The sequence below is a fragment of the Anguilla anguilla genome, chromosome 4 (genome assembly GCF_013347855.1).
Source record: "Anguilla anguilla isolate fAngAng1 chromosome 4, fAngAng1.pri, whole genome shotgun sequence".
Classification (NCBI taxonomy): domain Eukaryota; kingdom Metazoa; phylum Chordata; class Actinopteri; order Anguilliformes; family Anguillidae; genus Anguilla; species Anguilla anguilla.
Genome location: NC_049204.1, coordinates 1,335,303 through 1,361,744, shown reverse-complemented (window position 1 = coordinate 1,361,744; position 26,442 = coordinate 1,335,303). Strand labels below are relative to the sequence as shown.

Genomic DNA, 26,442 nt, shown 5'->3' with positions numbered 1-26,442 from the left:
TTCTGGCTTGTTGTGATTGGCTGAATTAAGCAGGAACGGGGCTGGTTAGTATTCAGATGGGAGACGTTCCCCTGGCTACGGAAAGTGGTGCTTTTGTCCAGAAGGGGGCAGTCTTGCCTCCGGATCAGGGTCTCTGTAAAACCACGGGGACACTGTGCTGCGGGAGGATCTGTATTTCTGATGCCATGCTAAATTGAGGCTGTGACTCACTGTGGCTCTTAAGTACCCCATGAGGCCTTGGGAGATTAGAGGTGTTATGCCGTGTGCGCTTTTAAAATTCCCAAAGTACTGTCTTAAATCTGCCCCCCCCCACCCCCCACCCCCCTTGATCTGTTGCCTCACATTTAATTTCCCCTTCCCCTTCCCTTCCCAACCTACAAATGAGCTCTCGGCTGAACTTTCTACTTTAAATAAAAGGAACATTTGAATACAAACAAAAGAAGAAAAAATAATAATTTCAGAGCCTATTGCGGGATTTTTAGAATAATAGTCCTTTGGCAGGAAGGTGCGTGTTTGCACAACTGTGGGAGTGTGAAGCCGTTCTTTTGTGGCGGTGAAAATGTAAGCTGCTTTTCTCATTATTTAATTCACAGAAACATATTCATCCTCTGCGATTAATTATTCAACGCAAAGAAATTTGTGTTGCTGGTATTCCAGTCCAAGCAGGACTCCACTCTGGGGTTTGATCTGGGGTTTTATTCAGTGGGCTTTTTATGCTGCCTGTAGCTATTCTGAGAGCAGCGCTGGTATTGAAGTCTCACATGCCAGCAGCCCCTGTGATGCCTCCCTGTTTGTGTAAATCTAAGCTTTATGCTGCTGGATTTGGGCCAGTTCTCTTGCTTTTCCCTACCTGTCAGTCAGTCTGTTTCTGGAGCTCTCCGTGAGCTGGAAAGACTGGTGAACTAGTAAAAAAAAAAAACAGAGTGAACTGCAGTAGATTTATTTCTTCCCCAACTTCACACTGGCGCGGGCTAGAATTTAGTCTTACCTACAGAAGAATAAATGTAACTTGAAATTAAAATTTGTGATTAAAAGTGCCGTAGTGATGTAAGGTGGTAAACCCCATGCTCTATTTTAGGTTCTCCTCTGTTGTAGAATGGCGATGGGACAGAGGATTATGGGAAGTGGAACCCCCAGCTACGGTTGCTAGTTAGCACGGTGTGAGAAACGTATCCATCCATAAGGTCGTGGGTATGAGTTAATTTTAGCCTAGCAGGGCCCCTGATTGGACATAGGACATCTTTGTGACAAATGTGACACCCTGGACATTCTATACTCTGCTTGTGTTGTGAAATAGCAGACAGTGAAACCGAATGCTGCTTTGATTGAGAGTGCCAGATTCTTTCGCTTTTTTTGTGGTTTGATCCTGAAATCGAGTCGCTGCTTTGAAACATTTTTATTGTGAGGGGGAATTTGGCGGTGGGTCCATGGAGGGCCAGTTCTGGGGTCTGGTGTTTGAGGTGATGCCCTTGGGAAAGGCGGAGGGCTGAAGTACATCTTTACTGAGGTGCTCCCTGCGGAGGTGTGGATGTAGCGGTCAGTGTGTTGGGACTGTTGCTCACCTGAGCGCTGAAACTGAACATCAGCCGGAGGATCTGAGTCGCACCAGCGGCGGCCTTCCTGAGATCCCAACAGCAGCGAAGACGTGCCGTGAAAGCACAGCATCATCATCACCACCACCACCGTATCACACACACAGCTCAACACAGTCTAAACGCTGCAGCTCCTCCTGTTAGTTCACACAACGTCTTGCCTGTTTTTAAAGATGGCCCTGGAATACTAAAGAGTGGGAAATCATATTAACGCTCCTCAATGCGTGTCTGTGCTAGTTTACTAATTAACATTTGCCAGGTGAGCCAGCATTACTATAAGGAAAGTAGCCTACTTGGCTACTTAAAAAAAGATATTAACATTTTCAAGCTAGCTCATTGCTTGGTACATGGAAACATTTGCTAGTACCTTTTGAGCAGGAGATTGAACCTGTAAACATATGATTGTCCAGGGCGTTTGTAGTGAGTGCAGTGTGTGGGTGAAAGCGAGTGAGCTGCTTTGAAAGTTGCGGCTTGTGTGTCTTCAGCGATCGCGGTGACCTTGACGCTCTCAGGCAGAAGCTGGAGTGGATGTTATTCATGCTTCTCACGCGGGCTGCGGTGGAGTGTCAGCGTGGCGGGGGTCATTCCGGAACATTCCGACTAGACCCCGCGTTCCGGGCGTAATCCAAATCAAATGGGCTTTGACCTCGCGCGTTTCTGCGTCCCCTCGACCTCAGTCTCTGTCCGCTGTCAGGAGAGGATGTTGTCATGACGGCGTCAGCTGTCATGTTGATCTCCGCGGATGGAATCTCGGTGACGTTTTCGAAATGTCAAACATGAGCGATTGTTTAATGATCGCCGTGGTTACTGGATTGCCTCTCGCTGTGCTTCCTGTAGTTAGACGTTTGTAATTGTGCCCACTGTGATAATTGTTCTTGTTGAAAATATTGCATTAAAATAAACAATTTCATACCCAGAGATCACCAGCAACAATGTTGTGACACAGGTACCTTCAAAAAGATTCTAAAAGATGCGCAATCTTTTTTTATTTTTTGTAAGAAGTGGTGAAAATATACAGGGAGTGACATGACTTAACAGAGTTTCTTTCCTTCTAGAAATAGTGCGCACTTTAAAATGGTGAAGTCTGGCATCCTGTGCACTGTTTAACCTTGTAGTATTTGGGTATTCAGGATTCAAGACCGAGTCATGCCCACAGGGTCTGTTATGGATGAAACCTGGGACATTTTTGGAGGATGAACTACATTTCTCAAATAAGGACAGAAAATCGATGGTCGGCACAAACCTCTCCCCCCCCCGGCCCTGACTGTGGGGCCTGGACAGTCACGGGGAGCCAGGCGGTGAATTTAGACCAGGGTTCCAGGGTTCTTCATTTCTTCAATGGTGCATGCAGGCCACACGGATTCCGTGTCCTATTTATAAAATGGCCGCGTAGATAAGGGGAACCGTGCAGGTACGCAGAAGAAACAGATGCCTGCTTAAAATAAGGACAGGTATTACTGCTCTGTCACACTGGGGGGGGGGGGGCAGGTGGTAAGCTGACAGATGCAGACTTATTCCCCTGTTTTTAGGGGATCTGAATGATGGGGGGGGGGGGGGGGGGGGTTTGTCCATAATAAAAATACGTCAGGAGTGTGTCTTTGGTGGGCCAGCCGAGTTGCTCTGCAGCAGGATGAAGGGCCTCCTCTTCCTCAACCTCAACCCTAATGAGAAAAACACTCAGGGTTGAAGGGTCTGGCCCTGAGGGGTCCAGCCTTTCACTGCAAATTACTAGAAAAGTTTATTTTTCACTAGCATTCAAAGCCCAAAAATTTTACTTCAATTCTGATGTATGCTTTTGGTAAATACCATTTTTCATTGAAAATTCTGTGCTGAAGATTTCAGGCTGCACCCACACACACACACACCAGCAGAGGTGATTATTTATATAAGCCCTATTGCCTGGGCGTGCTGTCGATCACGCCGATAGCTTTATTGCGTCAGTGATCTCGTAATTCCCATCGGTGAGCCCAGAGAGGTTGAAAAAATCCCACGGAAACACTCTCTCTGTTTATTGGTCGTCCTCGTTCTTCGTGTCTGCGTCTCCCATTTCCGCAGCGATGCCGACGCCCCCCCCCCCCCCCCGCCCCCTCCATTGGCATGCCCGTCACGTCAGCCGCCTGTTCGCCATGGTGATTTATACTCCGCTCTGTTGCCGTGACGACGGAGTTGAGGGGGTCAGGCTGCAGGACCTCATTAGGAAAGTTTTACCATATGCACCTCCTTCTGGAGCCGCCGTCAGACGTCCAACCGCGGATCGGGAAGTTCCCAAGGTCAAACTTCTCTTATTTTAACTCCCCTCTTCTGTCCTTCTACATTTCTTTTTTTTCTTCTCCTGGCTTTGTTCCTGAACATCTATCCCTCCAGCAGATTTAAGCAAGGATTGCAGCACATCTTTGACTAACAATTAAAAGCAGAGAATGATTATTTATTCTTCACAAACGAGGCTTGGCGAGTTCGGGCGCTAATGCTAACTCTCTAAACTGCGTTTGTTTGGTGGAAGAGTAACACTTGCCTTCACTTGTAATTCAAAAGGACAAATGTTGATTGAATCCCAGCCTTGATATGTTTTGCTTTCGAGGTAAACTTGTTTTTTTTGTTGTTGTTCTACATGACTGCTCTGCATGCCTCCTGCCCCCCCCCCCCCTCCATCCAGTGAGTTCATTTTGGGGAAAAGGCTTTTATCATTCATTCATTTTCCCTCACAGGCTTAGTCAATACCAGTCAAAAGGCAGTTCATGAATATGTAATCTGAATAGCTGAAGGTACATTGTAATATTTTCTCCCATGTGTATATTCAGATGAAACCTCAGTGTAATGCTCATTAAAGTTTAAATTACTGCTGGCATTTTGGCACAATGTGTTTTAAATTCGGGAATCCTTCTTAGTATTGCCCCGGGCGCGTCTGAAAGGGAATAAGACGGGGAGATTAGCATTTAATGGGAATCTCTGGCTAATTTTGAGTTGATGTATCTGGTCTCGGGCGGAGTCCGTGAGGGGGTTGCGCTGATCGCAGCCCCGGCTGATCCGCGATGGCGGGTTCGAGCGCACACCTCCCGCTCGTCCTCCGGCGCGTATCAGATCTTAATTACGGTTTCTGGAAGGTTCTTTGGCTCGCCGGCGTGTGTCCGCGGCGCGCTCCGTCAGCTGAACGGGCCGTTTCGGGCTCCTGCTCGCGCGCGGCGAAGACTGCGGACGCCACGCTGATCATTCGCTGACTCGTGTAAAAGAAAAAAGTAGATATTTCGTTATTTAAATGAGGAAGGCGCAAAAAACTCGAGGAAACTAGGCATGGATCCAATCAACATTTTGTCCTTAACGGCGAATAACTAATGTGCTAGCTCTTGAAGGTTTTTTTTTTTCCTGCAGTTTGGGGAATTTATCTTGGCGATTACCAAAATGAATTTGGACCTGCATCATAGTCTTCTGTTGTTTAAAGGGTGCCGCGTTTGAGAGTCTGTCTATCAGATGTGTGAAGTAAAATAGAAGAATCCTACAGAAATATTATTTTCCTCTGGGGCTTGCTGCTTATCGCAGAAGCGGCTGAACTGCGTTATATCTGGGCCTGGCTGCCATTGGCTCAGCTGAAATAGCTGGAGCGACTGGAACATTGAATTTGGAGAGACTTTACACCTGCGGGGCATAAAATATTTAACCGTTATTTCATTTATGTAAAGTCCTGCCGTACCTGCGCGGTGCATAAATGGAGACTCTGAGTGTGTTTGACGCAGACGCTTCCTCCCCTCTCTGTTCTCGGGGGGCTCTCTCTCTCTCTCTCTCTCTCTCTCTCTCTCTCAATTAAGCGGGGGAGATTCAGCGGCGGGATTCAAGGTGAGGTCAGCGCGGAGCGTACCGCCTCCTCGCCCGGGAGCGCCCGCTGGGATAGGTAATCGGGGAATTTGAGTAAAAATGTCGTTGGGGATGAGGAGGAAGCCTCATTAGCCCCTGTGATTTAGAGTCTGCGGCCGTTTCATAAATTATTGTTATAAGCCAGTCAATAAAAGAAAGGTCTTGCAGAATTTTTTTTTTTTTCCCGCAGCGTTGCAGATGTCAGGGCATGCTCCATATTTGGGCGTGGGCGTGTTTGGTAGCGGGGCATGCTCCATATTTGGGCGTATTTGTTGGGTAGTGGGGTATGCTCCATATTTGGGCGTGGGCGTGTTTGGTAGCGGGTCATGCTCCATATTTGGGCGTATTTGTTGGGTAGTGGGGTATGCTCCATATCTGGGTGTGGGCGTGTTTGGTAGCGGGTCATGCTCCTTATTTGGGCGTGGGCGTGTTTGATAGCGGGGCATGCTCCGTATTCTGTGCTTATTTAATAGTTTTCAATAAAAAAGAAAAAGAATCAGGATAGACTGATTCAGGGAGTCAGTAAAATGTGGGTAAAAATAAAAAACCCTATGCTGGGTTTTTTATTTATAAAAATCCTGACACAAGATGTGTGGTACACACACACACACACACAGTTTACCGCACAGGGATGACGATGCCCTCTGTATTATGTTCATCTGATGGTGAAGGAGTTCTTGCTGCAGCAAGGGTGTTTAACTGGAATGGGCTCTCAGTATGGTCCTTTGTAAGAAGGCCTCTTTCCCCGATGTGTGGCTCTGTCGTGTAATCACTGCAGCAGTGTGTGTTGTGTAGGTATGTGGAGTCGCTGGGCCATTATAGGTACGCTGCCGACTTGATCAATTGGACACCTTCTCCAGTGTAATCTTTAGCCAGGCGCAGGCTTAATGATTTCCCTTCAGGTTTTTAATGTTTCTATAGGGCCGCTCAATACTTCCGTGGGAAGAATTCTATATTTTTCTGTGATGAGCCACTTAATCATTTCTGTTGATTACTTGTGTGAGAAAATCCATATTAATTTTCCCTTTGTCTGTTATTGGCCCCCCGCTTCTCCAGTCATCAAAAAGCAGATTTATGGTTTGACTTGGGTTTGGAATACTTTGATACTAATTAAAGCTTTCCCAGACTAATTTACTAGTTCATTAGCCGTCCCCTGGAGTCCTGATATGTGGGCGGCTACCCGGATAATTCTGGAAAGAGCAGCGAGTGCACTCAGATTTTTGAAGGAACATTTGTACTGGGTCCATCTTACTTTCAAAATCCATTTATCCAATGCGCTCTCTCCTCTCTCTCTCTCTCTCTCTCTCCCCCCCTCTTTCTCTTTCTTCTCTCTGTGTGTCTCTGTCTCTCTCCTCTCTCAAATTCAAATTCAAATAAGCTTTATTGGCATGGTAAGGGTACACTTACATTGCCAAAGCACACACTGACATGACAAACAACACATTTCTCTCTCTCTCTCTCCCCCCTCTCTCCTCTCTCTCTCCACTCCCTCTCCCTCTCCCTCCCTCTCTCTTTGTCTCTCTCTCCTCTCTATTTCTCCTTTTCTCTCCCTCTGTCTCCCCCTCTCTTTCTCTCCCCTCTCTCTCTATCTAATCATTGTTGTCTCTCTCTGTATCTGGTGCACCTTTTCTCATACCAGTTTTGTTATCACCTTTCACAGAACAGAGAATGTGTCAGTGCAGAATAGGTATATAGAACTGGTACATATTTATTTAGTTGATGGCAAACATATGAGATGCCTTGCAATGAAATTGGATTTGGCAGCAGTTTTTTTTTAATGTTTGGCGGGGGGGGGGGGGGGGGTTGTATATCCTTTGTAATCTGCTAAACTCATTTTTTCATGGCTGTTGCCTAATTCTTCAGCTCCTGCTTTGAGTGCTTCTTTGCACATTTCTATCTCTTTTTTATTTTTGTTTTGTTTTATGTACAGTTTCAGATGTAAAATATACAGCACGGAGAGTCAAAGCAAGTACGGCTCATGAACTAAGTACTGAACAGCTGCTGAGGAGCTTATGACGGCTCCACCCAGAAAAAATAACTTTACCTGTTTGCTCATTCTCTGCATGGTGCTTTTGAAATTACAGTGAAACGTGTTCAGATATTTTATACAGAGCTGGGGGGGGGGGGGGGGATTCATGTGGTGGGCTGGTGGGGGTTGTATATTATGATCTGTAGTTCTGCATGCCAGTCACACACACATGCACACACGTTGCTTTAATTAATTACTGAACACACACAGTTGTGTTGACGTACGTGAAAAACATTATAATTCCAAAAGTTTGCTTTAATGTGGGCTTGAGTTCACTGTATAGGGGCGTGTGGATGGACTGGGTTTAGGGGCTGAGGTGGTACTGGTGGGTTTAGGGGCAAGGGAGGTACTGGTGGGTTTTGATGATGAGGTGGTGCGGTGGGTTTTGGTGGTGAGGTGGTGCGGTGGGTTTTGGTGGTGAGGTGGTATCTCAGGGTTTAAGGGCTGACAAGGTTCAGTGGGTTTTGGGTGCGATGGGTTGTGGTGTTGCAGAGGTGTGGTGGGTTTAGGGGTGGAAGCGGTGTGGTGGGTTTTGGGTGCGGTGGGTTTTGATGATGAGGAGGTCCGGTGGGTTTTGGGGTGGAAGCGGTGTGGTGGGTTTTGGGTGCGGTGGGTTTTGGTGCTGAGGAGGTATCTCTGGGTTAGAGGCTTTGGGCGCTGCTGTTGCCGGGGTGGTCGTTTGGGCGCTGCTGTTGCCGGGGTGGTCGTTGTGCTGCTTTGCTCGCCATGGCGACGGCGAGGGATGGAGAGAAATCCCGCACAAATGAGGATTGTGACCCTGCTCACATTCCCGGGATTATTTATCCCTCTGATCTGCCGTTAGGTGCTGCTCCGCTCTTTTGTACTTCCTGTTCTAATTCGGCTGCGGGTGGGAGCTGGGCGGAGCTGCAGGCGGAGGTGCTCGTGCCTCTTCGGCTTTTCTCTCTCTCTCTCTCTCCCGTGTGTCTCTGCTGTTGTGAAAGCCCCTCATCGCGGAGCTTAAACTTCCCTTTGATGAGCCTTTGAGGAGGCGGTCCGGTGCGTCAGCCGGCCCTCTCTCAGACCCCGTCGGCCTGGAGCCCAACTTCAAAGGCTTCTCGGGTAGTCAGCTGACCCAGGTCTGATGTTTCAGCGGCAGATTCACCGGCTGTGGAGTAAACAGAGCAAACAGGCTCCTTTTATCACGTTGACCGAAACAAGCACTGCTCACACGGCTACTGACCCATGCTCTGCTGCAGTCCAGCTCAGTATTTCCGTGAAAGAGTCATTAAATATAATGAAGAAGTACCTTAAATAATTGATTAATGGTACAGCCTCATATTTATTTGAGCTTTTTTCCAGGGACACCAGACCGCTCTCTCAGAAACTGCAGGCAAACCGCAGAGTAAATGCTAAACTTTCTCATCTGCGCTTTCCTCGTCTGGGCGGCCACACTGAGAGAGAGAAATTAAATATTGATCGGAGAGGAGATTTGTAATTTGCTCATTTTGGATAAAAGGGCAGTCTTCTGCATGTGCGCCGGAAGAGAGTCTTGTGGAAATTAATGCATTTCCCAGCAGATGAGGGGCCTGAGCTCAAGGATGCTGATGGTTGCATTAGACCATGGCGGTTGTTATGGACCATAGCGGTTGTTATGGACGCTGGCGGTTGCTTTGGACGTTGGTGGTTGTCGGATGCTGGTGGTTGTCATGGACGTTGGTGGTTGTCGGATGCTGGTGGTTGTCGGACGCTGGCGGTTGTCATGGACGTTGGTGGTTGTCGGATGCTGGTGGTTGTCGGACGCTAGTGGTCGTCCTGGATGCTGACGTCGCCCCCTGGTGCCGGCCTCTCTCATCCTTTCATATTGCTGCAGCTGTTTGAAACTGAAATGACTGGAAGACAATGCAGCGGCTAAATGAGCCTTTTAGCTGCACTACTGGGGTTTGGTCTCTTTAAACCCCCCCCACCCCCCCAACCTCCTACCCCCCATGTGCCTCAGAGGACTACATGTCTACCACACTCCCCCCCTCTGTCTCCCTTTCTCTCTCTCTCTCCTCTGTGCACTGCACACAGGCCTGCTAATCCAGCCTCGTCCTCCTGAGTCAGGGCAGAATTAAACCTCTGCCACATGGTGCCCACGGGGTGCCCGGGAGCCCGCCCTGATCTCCGTGGCGACGGCGTTTACGAAATGCAGGGAGAAGGCCGTCGCTTCGCTCGAGAGCCACATCCGAGAGCTTTTGGAACAGAGCGCACGTTCCCCCCCCCCCCCACCCCCCGCCCCACCCCCGAGCTCAGGGTTGTTAGTTCAGCTGAGGCGAATATTTGGAGGATATCTGGAGAATTATGGGGTTTTGTCTGCTCTCCTTAATTATGTTGTTAGCGTCTGTGTGGGGGAGATGTCTGCGGCGGGCTCTGTCGTGCTGTTAGGGTGTTTGTTTGTTTTTTTTCTTTGGGTTTTCTTTTTGCTGCCCCTGCCAAAATGTCTGTGCCAAGGAGTCAAATGAAGTGGCTGTGCACTGGAAGCACTGGGTACAGCCTGGGATTAGGAGCCCCCCCACCCCCCCCCCCCCGCCCCCCGCCCCCCCGAGGCCCCAGCGGACCCACGATAAGACACCTTAGTCTTCTTCTGTTTACCCCCCATGTGTCAGAACTTCCGCCTCCATCTTTGTTCCGGGGGCCGTGTGTGTCAAGGGTGGAACTGTGAGGGTGTAAAGACGAGAGGCCGTGCTGAAGGAACGCAGAGAATGGCTCTATGGAGTTACTCACCTGAGACAAGGTTACTCACCTGAGACAGGGGTACTCACCTGAGACAGGGGTACTCACCTGAGACAGGGGTACTCACCTGAGACAAGGGTACTCACCTGAGACAAGGGTACTCACCTGAGACAGGGGTACTCACCTGAGACAAGGGTACTCACCTGAGACAAGGGTACTCACCTGAGACAGGGGTACTCACCTGAGACAAGGTTACTCACCTGAGACAAGGGTACTCACCTGAGACAGGGGTACTCACCTGAGACAAGGTTACTCACCTGAGACACAGTTACTATAGAGCAATTACATGACTACAAAAAAAGACCTTAATTATAACCTTCATTTTCCATCAAAAGATGATTCAATAGTGGGATTTTATTCCAGAATTGGCAACCCCTTATTCATATTGCTCTAATTATATCTGCTTTTCAGTCATTCTGACAACGTACAGTGATTATCTCACAAACTGTTGTTGATGCTTTTCTCCCTCTGTATCAGACAGCTTCAGTGAACTCAATACCTGCTTCTGCTGGTTAATTGTGTTCATTACTTCTAACGTTCCCCCATGATATTATTTAAACCTATACTGTGGGAACTGCTGTAACTGTCCTGAAAGAGAATGTCCATGTTGTTGAGCCGTCTGCTGGCTGGTGGAAGAGATGGTTCTGATTAATCCTGTTCATTTGTGTGTGTGTGGGTGCCTGTGTGTGCATGCGTACGTGTGTGTGAGCATGTGATTATGTGTGTGGGCGTACGAGCATGCGTGCGTGCGTGCGTGTGTGTGTATGTGTGTGTGCGCATGTGTGCATGTGTGTGAGTGTGCTCGTGTGAGCGTGTGTGCTTGCGTGTACGTGTGTGTGTGTGTCTGTGTATGTGAGTGTGCTCGTGTGTGAGCTTGTGTGTGTGTGCGTGCGCATGTGTGGGTATGTGTATGTGCTCGCGTGTGTGAGCGTGTGTGTGTGTGTCTGTGTGTGTGTGAGTGTGCTCGGGTGCGTGTGTGTGCACATGTGTGGGTATGTGTGTGTGTGTGTGTGTGTGTGAGCGTGTATGTGTGCGTGCGCATGTGTGTGTGTGTGTGTGTGTGTGTGAGCGTGTATGTGTGCGTGCGCATGTGTGGGTGTGTGTGTGTGTGCGTGCGTGCGTGTGTGTGTGTGTGTGCATGTGCTTGGGTGTGTGCGTGTATGTGAGCGTGTGTGTGTGTGTGTGTGTGTGTGTCAGCAGAGGTGTCCTCCTACCTGTCCTGGCTGGCTTGCACTCATTCCCAGGGTTAGTCACTCTGCCAGTGTGGCCTGTTTTCGGTCTGACAGGTACTAATGAAATCCCTGCAAATGTTACCTGCCTCAAATACTGTCACTTGGCTCTCTAATGAGCTGTGGCCTCCGCGCCACCCAAAGCCGTCTTGACATTTGGGTCCCATTTTCTCCGGGCTCTCCTCGGGGGGTTCTGAGAAAATAACCCGCCTTTTGTGACATTCAGCATTGATATTTGAAAGCAGCTTCAGATCTTTTTCATGGGGCTTTCCGCACACTGTCTGGCAACCCGGAGAATGTCAGCGGTGTGAGGCGAGTAAAATATTCATGAGGCGCCCTCCGCTGGCGCATACATACGCATGAACCAGAAGCGCTCCTTCATCCGGCCGCCATTGTGAAATGAAGACTAACAGAATATGGGCCGCGGCGCATTCATGTGATAGCCGCGGAATATCCCGGGTCTGAACTCATCAAAGAGGAGGCCTTTGATACTTTCCCCTCACATGTCGGAATTAGAGGCCCTCCTGTGATGATTCGTTGAGATGAAAGGGGGGGCCGGCGCACGCCTTACTGGTTCCGTGTAAAACAAAGACCTGTCCTGCGTTTGACGCAGCTCCCTGACACGCGCGCCGGGTGCTTTTCGCTTACGATGTTGATCGCTGTTGTTTTACGCATTTCGGGACTCGCTGTTTAAAAACAGTGTTTTTGTACTGCTGTACCCTGCCTTGTCAAACTTTAATAAATGAAACTTGAATAGCGTGAAACATCTGAGCGTGTTCATCATTTGGCCTTAACGACTCAAACGCACCGGGAGATATCTCTCTCTCTCTCTCTCGCGTGTTGTGCAGACTGCTGCAGAGGATAGCAGCACTCCCTTTGCCCTCAGCCTCACCTGTTTGGATACCTTTCCGTACAGGTAGCACTGGATCCTGCTGTGGCAGGCGTTATTGGGCATGGAGCTGAGGAGTGGCCAGCCTGGCCAGAACAGAGGCAACATAAGGAGGGTTGCAGAACCTTGTAGTTCATCTTCTGCATGTAGCCCCAGGATCACAGAGGCAACGTTTCGGTGGAGACTTGTCTTGTGTTGGGCCGACAGGATTCAGGGAATGTCCTCCTTTATACTATGTCCTTCTGCATAGGCGTTAGTGCTAGTGCTCAGTTCCGCCACAGTGCAGAATCTAACCCAGTGGTCTCCTTATGTGAGATCAGTCTCTTCTTAGAGAGGGAAGAGAAACAGTGCCCAGTGTGCATTCTTAAATTGCCGATGCCCCTCTTGCTGAGTTTTAAACGTGAGCTAGCATTGGGCGCATTGTGGATCAGAGCTAGCATTAGGCGCGTTGTGGATCAGAGCTAGCATTGGGCGCGTTGTGGATCAGAGCTAGCATTGGGCGCGCTGTGGATCAGAGCTAGCATTGGGCGCGCTGTGGATCAGAGCTAGCATTGGGCGCTCTGTGGATTAGCGCTAGCATTGGGCGCGCTGTGGATCAGAGCTTGCATTGGGCGCGCTGTGGATCAGAGCTAGCATTGGGCGCGTTGTGAATCAGAGCTAGCATTGGGCGCGTTGTGGATCAGAGCTAGCATTGGACGCGCTGTGGATCAGAGCTAGCATTGGGCGCGCTGTGGATCAGAGCTAGCATTGGGCGCGCTTTGGATTAGCGCTAGCATTGGGCGCGTTGTGGATCAGAGCTAGCATTGGGCGCGTTGTGGATCAGAGCTAGCATTGGACGCGCTGTGGATCAGAGCTAGCATTGGGCGCGCTGTGGATCAGAGCTAGCATTGGGCGCGCTTTGGATTAGCGCTAGCATTGGGCGCGTTGTGGATCAGAGCTAGCATTGGACGCGCTGTGGATCAGAGCTAGCATTGGGCGCGCTGTGGATCAGCGCTAGCATTGGGCGCGCTGTGGATCAGCGCTAGCATTGGGCGCGCTGTGGATCAGAGCTAGCATTGGGCGCGCTGTGGATCAGAGCTAGCATTGGGCGCATTGTGGATCAGAGCTAGCATTGGGCGCGTTGCGGATCAGAGCTAGCATTGGGCGCGCTGTGGATTAGCGCTAGCATTGGGCGCGCTGTGGATCAGAGCTAGCATTGGGCACGCTGTGGATCAGAGCTAGCATTGGGCGTGCTGTGGATCAGAGCTAGCATTGGGCGCGCTTTGGATTAGCGCTAGCATTGGGCGCGTTGTGGATCAGAGCTAGCATTGGACGCGCTGTGGATCAGAGCTAGCATTGGGCGCGCTGTGGATCAGAGCTAGCATTGGGCGCGCTGTGGATCAGAGCTAGCATTGGGCGCGCTGTGGATCAGAGCTAGCATTGGGCGCGTTGTGGATCAGAGCTAGCATTGGGCGCGTTGTGGATCAGAGCTAGCATTGGGCGCGTTGTGGATCAGAGCTAGCATTGGGCGCGTTGTGGATCAGAGCTAGCATTGGGCGCGTTGTGGATCAGAGCTAGCATTGGGCGCGCTGTGGATCAGAGCTAGCATTGGGCGCGTTGTGGATCAGAGCTAGCATTGGGCGCGTTGTGGATCAGAGCTAGCATTGGGCGCGCTGTGGATCAGAGCTAGCATTGGGTGCGCTGTGGATCAGAGCTAGCATTGGGCGCGCTGTGGATTAGCGCGGTTGCTGCTGGGCTCCCCACAGTGTCTGTGCGAGCGCTTGGGTGAGTCAGCGTTCCGCTGGTTTGGGGCTTCCTCGTGGGCTGTCTGTTTGCCTTCCAGGCCTGCTGGGCGGCATTTGGAAGGCACAAAGTTTTGTAACCCGCTCGTAATAGCATGCAACTTATTTGTTTGTTTGTTTTTGGAATAACTGCCTCCCTTTCCTGGCTTCCATCTGGCTTTTGAATCAGTCGTTTGGGGAGCCACCGATCTCCCGGGCTACTGAGTGTGTGTGAGTCACATCGCTGTGTTTCCGCACTGCTCGACCTCCGTGGATTACGGAATGTTTGCGGAATGTTGCCTAAATCAGCGTTAAATTCGGGGCCTGCGCTCATTTCTGGAGCGTTGTGTTTAAAAAAATAAATAAATAAATGAACTTTTTTAGAGGTCAGATGTTCGACCGGAACACGTTGGCTTTGCTTCCATTTCGGTGAGCCCACAGTACTCAGCTGATGTGTGGAAATGGCCGTCTGCTCTCTATCCGAAATCAATCTGGCGCTAAGTGCTAATTAGCCTGCCTGGCTGCAGCTCTGTGGCCCAGAGTGTGTTTGGGGATAGGGGGGCAGGGTGTGCTTGGGGATGGGGCAGGGACGTGCCAGGGTGTGTTGGAGTGTTTGGGGATGGGGCAGGGGGGTGGGGGGTGGTATGGCAGGGTGTGTTTGGGGATGGGACAGGGGGGATGGTAGGGTGTGTTTGAGTGTTTGGGGATGGGGCCGGGGGGGGACTGCAAGGTGTGTTTGGGGTGGGGGGCGGGTGGCAAGGTGTGTTTGGGGATGGGCCAGAGGGGTGGCAGGGTGTGTCTGGGGATGGGACGGGGGGGACGGTAGGGTGTGTTTGAGTGTTTGGGGATGGGGCCGGGGGGGGTGGCAGGGTGTGTTTGGGGATGGGGCGGGGTGGCAGGGGGGCGGGGCAGCTCGCTGTAACTCAGCCATAAGCGGCCTTTCAGCGGGATTCAGGGAAATACAGATCAGTGTGGGGGCGACAGGGAGGGAAAGTTAAAAAAGCGTTTATGAAAAGATGCTTTCAGATATAATGGATCATGAATCACAAATCAATCTAGACTCAGCCAGTCTGCATCTCATGCCCCCGCTAAAAAAAAATATGCCTTAGTCAGTGTCTGTAGCATTGTGATAGTTTATCTTATCTACTCCGCTGAGCAATTATCTCCTAAAGCCCCCACACACCTCTGGAACAGCTCTGGAAGATGGTGTGGTAATGGGACTACATTTCCCATGATCCCTGTCAAGCGCTCCTAGGGCTGAAAGCACCCTTTCTTCTTCTTTTGTGGTTCTGTTGGCAGGTTACCATCCCAAGAGAAGCACAAGACCTTGTGACTGTGCTGAAAATGTAGAAAGCTGAAAGCTAGTAACCTGTACGTAGGGATACATTTTATTCTGCTCATAATTCTTAGGGTAGCAGTGGATTAGTTCAGAACCCATGTGGTATCTGAGCACTCTTCCGTGTGGCAAAATCGACTAAGTAGGATTTGATTTAGGCTTTTAAATTAATCAAACAGATTAACAAATTAAACTGCTAATGATTTTTCATGTAGAGTGCTGTTAGCAGAACAGGTGAACGCAGGTGGAAATTCATTAAAGGGTAAATTCTGAATGATATCAGGAAATATTTATTTATTTATTTATTTTTTTGTCAATGCATGGAACTCTTCTGGTCATGTAGTTCAGGCAGAATCCCTCTGGGTGTTGTAGTCCAGGTTGGTTCAGTGTTGGATACTCTGTGTAGAATCCATCTGGGTGTTGTAGTCCAGGTTGGTGCAGTGTTGGATACTGTGTGTAGAAGCCCTCTGGGTTTGTACTCCAGGTTGGTTCAGTTTTTGATACTCTGTGCAGGAGCCCTCTGGATGTTGTAGTCCAGGTTGGTTCAGAGTTGGATACTCTGTGTAGAATCCCTCTGGGTGTTGTAGTCCAGGTTTGTTCAGTGTTGGATACTCTGTGCAGAAGCCCTCTGGGTGTTGTAGTCCAGGTTTGTTCAGTGTTGGATACTCTGTGCAGGAGCCCTCTGGGTGTTGTAGTCCAGGTTGGTTCAGTGTTTGATACTCTGTGCAGGAGCCCTCTGGGTGTTGTAGTCCAGGTTGGTTCAGTGTTGGATACTCTGTGCAGGAGCCCTCTGGGTGTTGTAGTCCAGGTTGGTTCAGTGTTTGATAATGTAGCTAAATGACATGCTGAGATGGGCTGAAAGGCCTGTTCTTGTACATTCTGATTTATTTATGTTCTTAACCTAAGGCTGGCTTCTTCAGAATCTAACTACCCGGTGTGCTTTCAGCATGCAGCAGTGCATGGCTGTGCCATCTTTGACTGACAAAATGCTCAAGTTCTCTTTTGGTAATGTGTAAGTCACCTGACCTTTTAAAGGGCCTTCGATGCAATGTATAAATCTATAAAATATGATGGAAACCATTGTTAAGCAATAAAATATTAAGTGTAAAAATGTGTTTTGTGTGCATCTAATACAAACTTCTAGTATTTCTGCTTCAATTTCAACTAAGTTTTTAGTTGTTGTTCTAACAGAAATAACCGTTTGCACTAACCTCTGTGTTTTTCTGCAGTTGGTACAGTACAGAAAGGTGTTGTCATGGCTGCAGTAGTTCAGTCCTCATCTTGGGAGAGGAGATGAGAGGAAAAATGGGCGCGATTTAAAACGAACGCATAAAATGCATGCTCTCCATCTTTCAGACGCTTGTCATCCTTCATCGTCTGTCTGTCTGTCCGGTGTGGTGTGCGTCCTCTGTGCCTTCGCCCTGTTGCATGCTGGGATTGGTTGTGCGCCTCTGCTGTGCATCCTCCATAATGCTCTGCCACTGCGCACATTCTCACGCGATCCGCCCCCAGCCCCCCCCCCCCCCCACCCCCCGCTTTTCCCATCATCCCCTCTGTCCGGAATGTCTGGGGGATAGTCCCGTGCATGAAAGTGGGCGTGTCTCTTGGCACTTGTTTTTTATTGGTTGAAGTGTGCCTGTTGCAGTGTGGGCGGAGTTTCCTCAGCGCCGCGCAGGAGTTAGCCCCTCGCCGTTAGTGCCAGTCTGCTGCGCTCTTTGACTCACTTCCTGCTTTACTGTTTTTGTAAATGAGCAAAAAAAAAAACTAACATGGAGCCTCTAAACATTTAACACATCCCCCCATTTATTGGATAAAACTAATTAAATGGCTTTTTTTCCATCTCCATATTGGCAGGGTGCTTGTGTACCTATAATTTAAGTATTACGCCCCCCCCCCCCCCTTCAAACAACAGATCGAACTGCATTCTGTGATATTTAGGTTACTCACCGTGCACGAGATTCCAGCTGTTGTACTAACTGCATTCTGTGATATCGAGCTTACTCGCTGCGCGTTATATTCAAACAGCTGTTTTAACTGCATTCTGTGGTTTTGGCGTTTTCACCGTGCGACAGAACCTAACGGCTCTTTCTTATTTTCATGGGCTGCCCTTCCTGATCCAAATTTATTTTTTTTAAACTGACACACTAATTTCACCATTCAGCTTTGTTACGATTATTAATATTGAAGCCAATAACTCTCAGCTCATATCATGTCATGGTAATGCGAAAATAATAAAGCAGTAGGTGGTCAAAGGTTTTCTGGTAGTAACACAATGCTGTTCAATTATGTGTCCCAGGATAATTACCCTGTTTGAGTGTTGCAGGGGTGGGGGTGGATGGGGAGAGTGTTGTGTTTCAGCATAACATAATATTTGTTCATAATATTTTTTCTGGGATTGCAATTAGTCTAAATTCTTAAAATCGAATTGTGGAGGAATGTGGGCAGGAAATGCTTTTGAGAACGCTTTTTATACGGGGGGTCTGCTTCTGAACAAAGTTTAGGCTGTTTTCTTTTTCTGTGCTTCTTGGTAGCCCAACGCCTACCACGTCCACAAATGTATCGTCTGATTGCTATCTTCTTCTTCTCTTTTTTTTTTTGTCTGAAACAGATGTGATTTTTAAAAAGCGAAAGCAATTAAGAGATTTTCTTTTCAGCTTTTTTTCCAGGTTTGTGTGTTTCTTCGATGTTCTGTTTCCATCTTGTTTCTCCGTTCTTGATCCTAGGTCCCCTTACAAAGAAACAGAACGATGATTTAAGTGATAATGACGGTGCTGAGGACGAAGGTATTTTTTTTGACGCCAAACTGATATGCATGACCAGGAACCCTCCAATTTTTTTCTTCTTTTGCTTTTCTTAAATTTCTTGTCCTTTTTTTGAAAGTGAAGAGTTTTTTTTTTCTTCCTAATTTTTTGCTGGATGTGTTTTGTCCTTTTTGCTTGATGTTCTAAGAGTATGTTTGTCTCCCGTCATTCTAGAGTACTTAATTGTAACTAAACCTAATTTAGGTTTTTTTGCTTGAATTCTATTTTATGTTTATATTTTTACGTGTTGCATCCCACCCCTCCCCCCAAAGAGTTTAAACTGACTAACAACCCCTTTATCAATTCTTAACACCTCCTTTTGCATGATTTTAGTGTCCTTTCTGATTTTTTAAAATACAGTGAAAACCCTACAGGAGAATCCTTGTCCAAATCAGCACTAACATGTCGACTCACCTGATTGTGTTAAAATCATGTAATGAAGCACTTTTACAAGTTTCCTAAGCAACATGGTGTGTTCCTCTGTTCTGTCAGAGCTCCTAGGCCTGAGGGAAAGAATGAAAACATGCATTTGTTTAAACAGTTTTATTTATTATTATTATTTTCATCAACTCACCTATACTGGAAATTCCACATTCCAGTTTAATATTTCAGAGTGACAATAGCTTAATAAGGCATATTTAAATGGAATCATGGGAATATGAAAACAATAATAAGCCTCAGCTTAATTATGATCATAATGAAAGAGTCGACAGAGAAGTGCCTGTTATCTTTGATCTGTGGTGAGTCGTAGAGGAGAGATTAAGCCTGTAGAAATGCACAGCCGAATCCCTGCTTGCCCCGCAAGTTAACTGGGTACAGAAATGCAGCCGGAGGGGTAATCCTCTTTAATGTTGGACACAATATGCCGGGGAAACTGCAGCCTCGGCCGGGAATCTCCTCCAGGAAGCGAGCTTTTATCCGCCCGTCTCTCCCAGAACGTGCTGAGAGGGCGGAGAGAAAAAGGGAACGTCCTTCTGACAGACCGCTTCGCTGCCGCGCCCGGTGTCCTGAAGACGGGACCTGCGGACGGCGTCCAGGACCTGAGGACGGGTCCAAACGCGGGCCCTGCGTGCGGGAGTTCGGTGCTGGAACACCAGAGCCGAATCACCGACCACATCGACACTCGCACCTCAGAAACCAGGTCTGGAAATGTGGCGTTCCGACGCGGATTCCACCCCTGGCCCCCTGGGATAGCACACGGGCGCGTGTATCCAGAGAGGACGGAATCCACCCCTGGCCCCCTGGGATGGCACCCGGGCACGTGTATCCAAAGAGGACGGAATCCGCAGGAGTGCGCGGAACGACCCCACTTCCAGCCAGTCAGGCTCGCGGAGCGCGTGTGAGATGCCGGTAACCGTGGGTAACCGCCACGAGCTGCAGTTCGTGGTGCGAGCCCGTAGGGGGCGCCCTGCTCTACAGGAAGTGGATCGGCAGGAGCCTCCTCGGCCGTCACAGCATCCCCGCTGTGGGGCCGCGGCCCCGGGCAGCGTGGGGTCCTTCTGCGGCGGCTCTGGATGGCCGCGCGGGTGAAATGCACTCTGGGACATCCCGCCGTGAGCAGCTGCCTGGCCTGACTGTCTGTTCGTTAGCGGCTGAACGGCGGATCGCCTCGTCCCGGACCCCTGGTAGCAGAACCCCGGGATGTTGTTTTCAAAGCCGCTCGCAGCCCATTCGCTGCTCGCCTGACTCGGATGGACGGTCTCTCAAACTTATTCTCCCTGCCCAGAGGGCCTGTAGATAGAGCTGTCTATCGTTAATGTAGCTAATGTAGCCGCTAATGAAGGCAGGTTATTGGAGATGGAGCTATCTATTGCTAATGTAGCTAATATAGACAGGACATTGGAGATTGAGCTAACTATCGCTAATGTAGATAACCTAGGCAGGGTATTGGAGAAGGACACCAAACTACATATAGCGCTATCGCTAGTATAGCTAACCTAGGCAAGGCATTGGAGATGGACACCAGACTACATATAGCGCTATCGCTAATGTGGCTAATGTAGCGAGGGCATTAGAGATGGGATCAGCACAGCAGATGGCATCTGCTCCTCATGCCTGCTGCCGCTCACAGGCCTGACACGGACAGAATGCCACTCTGACATCTAGTCATGTGACCCGGGTTTTGCTTGCTGTTGTGAAGTCAGCAGGAAGGAAGCCATTAGCTGTGGTGTCATCAGTCAATCACTACAGGCCAATGACTCTGGTGTTTGTCTGAAGTAGCTACAGCTGCCTCAGTTGTTAACCACCTGAAAGCTGGTATACACTTGTTCTTCTGATGGATTTTGGCTATGTGATCTTTGGAAAGATTGTTGAAAATATAAAGAAGACATCCAGAAGTGGCAAAGCACCAGCTGTCTGCTCTGCCTGTGACACCAGTCCCATGTTCTCACATATCCAGCGCAAATGCGCTGAGCTTTAAAACTTAATCAGTTAATGTTTTCAGTTCATTTGATATTTAATAGTTTGAGTACTCCTTTCAACATAATTTATTCACAGGCTTTTTGCATTAGGGATTTAAATGTATTATTTAGCCTCTTTTTAAATGGGCTGTTTTGCCATGGCACCTCACGCTGAAGAGGGAGGAGCAGGACCTGTCAGCTCCAGTAATTACTCTCAGTCTCTCTGTGTGGCTGCTCCACAGTGGCTGCTCATGGTCTTCTGTGGGTCCAGCACATCGGGGGTGATACAATTAATTCATCAATCTGAATGAAAGATGTGAGGACCCTGATTTGGCTATTAAAGACCACGGAGGTTCATGTCCCCTTCCTGCAGAAACACACACACACACACACTCACACACACGCACACTCACACGCACACACACACACTATATATACAGACACACACACTCACACGCACACGCACACGCACACACACACACACACACTCACACGCACACACACGCGCACACACACACACACGCACACACGCACACGCACACGCACACTCACGCACACGCACACACACTCACACGCACACACGCACACACACACTCACACACACACACACACACACACACACACACACACACTCACACATATACACACACACACACACACACACACACACATGCAAACCACACAAACACGTACATGCAAATGTATTTTTTTTATAATGCAGAAGATACGGGTCTTTGCGGGTAGTGAGATTGATGAAGAAAAGCTTCCCTCCTCTCCTCTCCTCCCTCTGCTCCTTCTCTCTCTGCTTGTTCCCTCCTCCCATCTTCCTCTCTTCTCTCTGCTGCTCCTCTCCTCTCCCCTGCTCCTCTCCTCTTGTCCTCCTCCTCTCTCTGCTCCTCTCTCCTCCTCCTCTCTTCTCCTCTATCTGCTCCTCTCCTCCTCTCCTCTCTCCTGCTCCGCTTCTCCTCCTCCTCTCTTCTCTATGTTCCTCCTCTCCTCTCTCCTCTCCTCTGCACCTCCTCTCTCTCCTCCTCATCTCCTCTCTCTTCTCCTCCTCTCCTCTGCTCCTTCTCCTTTCTCTCTGTGAGGAGGCTCCAGAGACAGTCAGAAATCGGAACCCGAGTGTTGAGGGAACAGGATGGGGAGCTGCTCACAGAAACGAGAAAAGCGAAGAAGGAAGAAGAGTAAAGTGGATGTTTTTTCTGAAATGTTAATGTTGGCCTTTTAATTGCTCCTCGCTCGTTAGTGGCAGACCTCGTTTGGAGACGCCTCTCTGAGCACCGGACGTTAGGGGAATGTCTGATGCTCGCTCGGAATGCTTAGCACCCCGTAAATGCCAGAACATATTGCTCTTCGCTAGATCTTTTAAATCGTTTTTTTTTTTTCAATTTAGAAGGAACAAGAGACTGTCTGGAGTCTTTTTAGTGTTTTGCCTCATCCTGGACAAAAATGTGGAAAACACATTACTGTAGTGCAGCAAATTCAGTCCAAATACATCAGCGCACTCCAGCCAAATGGACTGCCCAGAGATTCTGTTATTAACATCTGCTTTCATAATATATAAAAAATAAGATTGAAAGCATTAGTCAGTACACGTTAGTTAGGATAGTAAGGATAAATGAACTGGCCAAATGAGCATACAGTCTTATTTTTCCCTCATTTTATTTGTTGCTGCAGATGCTAATCTAAATAAGAAAAAGAACATCATCAAAAGAGAGAGGGAGGGAAAACTGATTTTTAAAAAAAGACATTGAATGTCAGCAGGAGCCTGTTGCCCATGTTGCTTGGGAAATGAGTGCAGTGCTGTCCGGGCTCTGGTTTGGTCTCCGAGCTCCAGCGGTGAGAGCCGGCCGCAGTGCAGCCTGAGTCTCGGCCTGTCCGCCTTAATCTGTCCTCTAATTATTTCTCTCCCCCCCGTGCCCCCCCCCCCCCCCCTTTCAGACATCCGCGAGAGCGGGAGCCCCAAGCCCGTCATGGTCTTTATTCACGGGGGCTCCTACATGGAAGGCACCGGAAACATGTTCGACGGCAGCATCCTGGCCAGCTACGGCAACGTCATCGTAATCACCGTCAACTACCGGCTCGGAGTACTGGGTAAGACGCCGGCGCCTCCGCCGCCTCTCCTTTCAAAAAACCCCCTTCCGCCATCTTATGAGAGTGCGTTCGCCTTTTTAATGCATACCGCGCGGTGTATAAACAACGGAGGCTGCTTCGATTTCGGTCCGAATGAGATTACGCTGTCATTTCTTTTCATAAATAAACAAATCCCCCCCCCCCCCCCCCCGGGGCAGATTTACCTTTCTGTGAAGGGTGCCAGTTCACTGTCACTCACCGGCGACCAGCGATACGTGTCACAGAAAAGTTTGGTTGGAGGCTGGTGATTTAGGCTCATAATAAACCGTGAGGATATGTGTAACCATGGATATTTTACGACCTCCCCACATCTTCCAGTCTGATTTCACAAATGATATTCAGCCCGTATATAAGATTTCTGAGAAAGTGCATATGCAGTGTAAAGAATATTGATTTTTTTGTTGGGAAAGGGGGGGGGGGGGGAAGCGTGGTTGTATTAATGTTTAAGGCTAAGCGTGTTAAGAGTCTCCAGCACATAATGAGGTAGCCATTTTAGTGAGGAATGAGACTGAACTAGTGAGGCACGTGCCTTATTTTGAACTGCTCCGTGGGATGCCTATGCATTTTAAGAAGATCTGGAAGCCCTCTGCTAAGAGGTAAGTGTGAAATATATATATATATATATATTATTTTTTTTAAAAGCAGGAAATATTGGATTATTTCTTGGATGCCAGTGATGAGTGCTGGTTGTACCTCTGGTATGGGACCGAGGGTGCGAGTGGGCGTGCTTTCGTGCAGTTGAGTGGCAGACGGCCCAAACTACGCCCAACCCAAAGAGCTGATTGTCAGCCACAGAAACCCAGATCCCTGTCAGACGTTCTTTGAGGCAGACGTTTGTGTTCAGTTGCATTGTGGGAGTTTGTACTCGTGTTGTTTTGTTGGATCCTTAGCTTTCCCTGCTGTGGATGAAATGCTGCGGACTGGTAGCCTGACTGGTATTCTTGGTTTTGCTGAATGGACTTGCCAATCGGGGTGTAAATGATGCTCTTTCCTGTTGGGGTCGTTCCAGGTGTGATGAGCGGCTTTTCTTGTGGCACATTTTTGTAGTCGGTGTCTTGAAGCTGTATTTTAAGCGTTTGTACTGAGCCGAGCTTTGCAAGAGCCATAATGAGTTTTTACACACTGTATGCATGTAGCAATATGTTATTTATATGTTTAAACGGTTTTTTCTCAGTTTGGTTTGAAACTGAACTGGTGACGTGCTCTCTTGCGGTTAGTGCACGTCTTGCTCTGCTGTGTCTCAGTCGAACCCTCACCACCGGCAGCCCGACTCAGGTCACTGTCTGTGTTTCTGTGCACCGCAGAAACACTCGGCCTCTTTGTTGTGTCTCCCATGTTGTGGTCCCCTGCTATAACCTCTAAAACCTTGTGGCCCCCTGCTATAACCTCTAAAACCTTGTGGCCCCCTGCTATAACCTCTAAAACCTTGTGGTCCCCTGCTATAACCTCTAAAACCTTGTGGTCCCCTGCTATAACCTCTAAAACCTTGTGGCCCCCTGCTATAACCTCTAAAACCTTGTGTCCCCCTGCTATAACCTCTAAAACCTGTACAGTGCAGGAGCCATTTCAGAATGAGCTCTGCCATTCAAACTACTCAAGAGGGGAAGGGATGGGGAGATGCATGTAGCGGTAGGAAGAGAGAGCTCTATAAACCCATCAGTAACCTCACACCGAGCCTCTAGAGACTCAGCATTTAATCAGCCAGCCAGGCACTTAAGCAGGTTTGCTCAGTTTTGCTTTGTGTAATGCGCATCGACAAACTTGATATGAATGTTATTGCCTGTTGTGAACGACTGTCATCGATCATGTGAATATGAAAATGTACATCTGAGGAACTGCACTTCCTCGATCGAACTGAAGATCAACAAAAAATCTGTGTGTGGTTTCATTGCAGACAAATGGTGCCGTGTTTGGGGGCGACGTAGCTCAGGAGGGTAAGAGCGGTTGTCTGGCAGTCGGAGGGTTGCCGGTTCGATCCCCGCCCTGGGCGTGTCGAAGTGTCCTTGAGCAAGACACCTAACCCCTAATTGCTCTGGTGAATGAGAGGCATCAATTGTAAAGCGCTTTGGATAAAATCGCCATATAAATGCAGTCCATTTACCATGTGTGGTTTCATTTCAGACACTGTTTGAGTTTCTGAGTCATGCTTTCAAACAGTCTGAAATTACCTTTGAAGCCACTGACACATCTCAACCGGCCTTAATTGTGTACTTTTGCAGACAAAGACTAAAAGCTTAGAAACAGCGACCTAAGATACTCTTTTCTCTCATGCCCTGTCCAATCAAAATTATTCATAAATCATGAATGCATAAAAATTAATTATAAAATGAAGTCTCAATCAGAACAGAGTTATAGACAGGAAACAGGCACATATTCAGTGCAGAGATCTGACAATGATTCAGACAGAATAATATGCGCACAATATAACAAACATAATATAACATAAACATAATATAATGTGGAGTTCATAACATTACATGAAATAGCATAACTTACAGTACCATAACTTAAAAACATAAGACAACATAATAAAATTACACAAAATAAATAAAACATACAGCATCATGACTTTAAATAAAAGAACATGCATAATCAAATATCATGCAGTAACATAATATTGACATAAAATCACAACATTGCAAAAAATAGAAAACGATTTCATTTTGAAGACAGAGGTCTTGAATGTCAGTAAATTGACTATCGTGATGGTGTCAAAACATTATATTAATGAGCCCGTAAACATCACCGGTTTGATGACTGACACATAACAGTGTCTCAGGTGCTATTCTGAGAGTATCTGTGGGCTGGAGGTCAGCTGGGTCACATGCTTTCCTGTATTCCTGCATTCCAGCCTTAACCTCACGCATTTGATCCTGTCCTGAGTGATTGGTTTGGTTGTTTATATTCATTATTAATAATGCTCAGAGTATTTGAATATCGTTTTTTCATGCTTGTTTATTTCTCTTGCCTTGGGCAGTTTGTGGCAATATTGTCTGAAATGAGAGAGAGGTGGGGAGAAAGAGGGAGAGAGGGACATTGGTGATTGGTGATGGAGAAACCAGGAAAAGAGCAGCAGACTCCTTCAGTGTCTCTCTCTCTCTCTCTCTCTCATTATCTCATGTCTATCCACTTCATGTATGTGGCTGCATACTCACTGCAGCCCTCTGGGTTGATGCGTTTTGCACAAGGTGCCCCATTTTCTGGCACCCCTGCGTTCTGGAGTCTGGCTTCCCGCACTGGGACCCATGGGAGGATGTTTCTCAGAAGCGTTTGTAGAATTAGGGAATGCATTTCCTCTCCCTGAGGAGTATCTCCACGAGGGAGTTCCTCTTGTTCTGCATGATCCCAGCCCCATTACTGTGGTCTCCAGGATCTCTGTAGACTTTGAGTCTCATTACTGTGGTCTCCAGGATCTCTGTAGACTTTGGCCCCTTTACTGTGGTCTTCAGGATCTCTGTGGACTTTGAGTGCAGGAATATGTCAGCTGGGTGCTGGCCGGCTTTACCCTGGAAAACACGGACGCAGATGCTGCTGGTTTCTCTTTTTCTAAAGGAGTCCTGGTGAGGAAAGTAGTACCAGATTCCACAGAGATTTCAACAAACCTGAAATTAAAATGCAATAACCACAGCTCGTACTTCAGTTTCATTCATAATTCGGGCAGTAAATGGGAAAATGAAGTTTACAACGTTCACACT

At 48.3% G+C, this 26,442-nt stretch overlaps 1 protein-coding gene across 7 annotated transcripts in view; it reads left to right on the top strand.

The window, feature by feature from the left end:
* The window catches only part of nlgn1 (neuroligin 1), a 232,129-nt gene that overhangs the window by 84,014 nt on the left and 121,673 nt on the right, over positions 1 to 26,442 (top strand). For 5 of the 7 annotated variants that reach the window (XM_035416131.1, XM_035416135.1, XM_035416134.1 and 2 more), the window contains 2 exons: positions 18,138 to 18,197; positions 22,556 to 22,708. In XM_035416131.1, the coding sequence (XP_035272022.1) occupies positions 18,138 to 18,197; positions 22,556 to 22,708 (213 nt within the window). The remainder of the gene's footprint in view (positions 1 to 18,137; positions 18,198 to 22,555; positions 22,709 to 26,442) is intronic. The other 2 variants (XM_035416137.1, XM_035416136.1) reach the window with 1 other exon arrangement.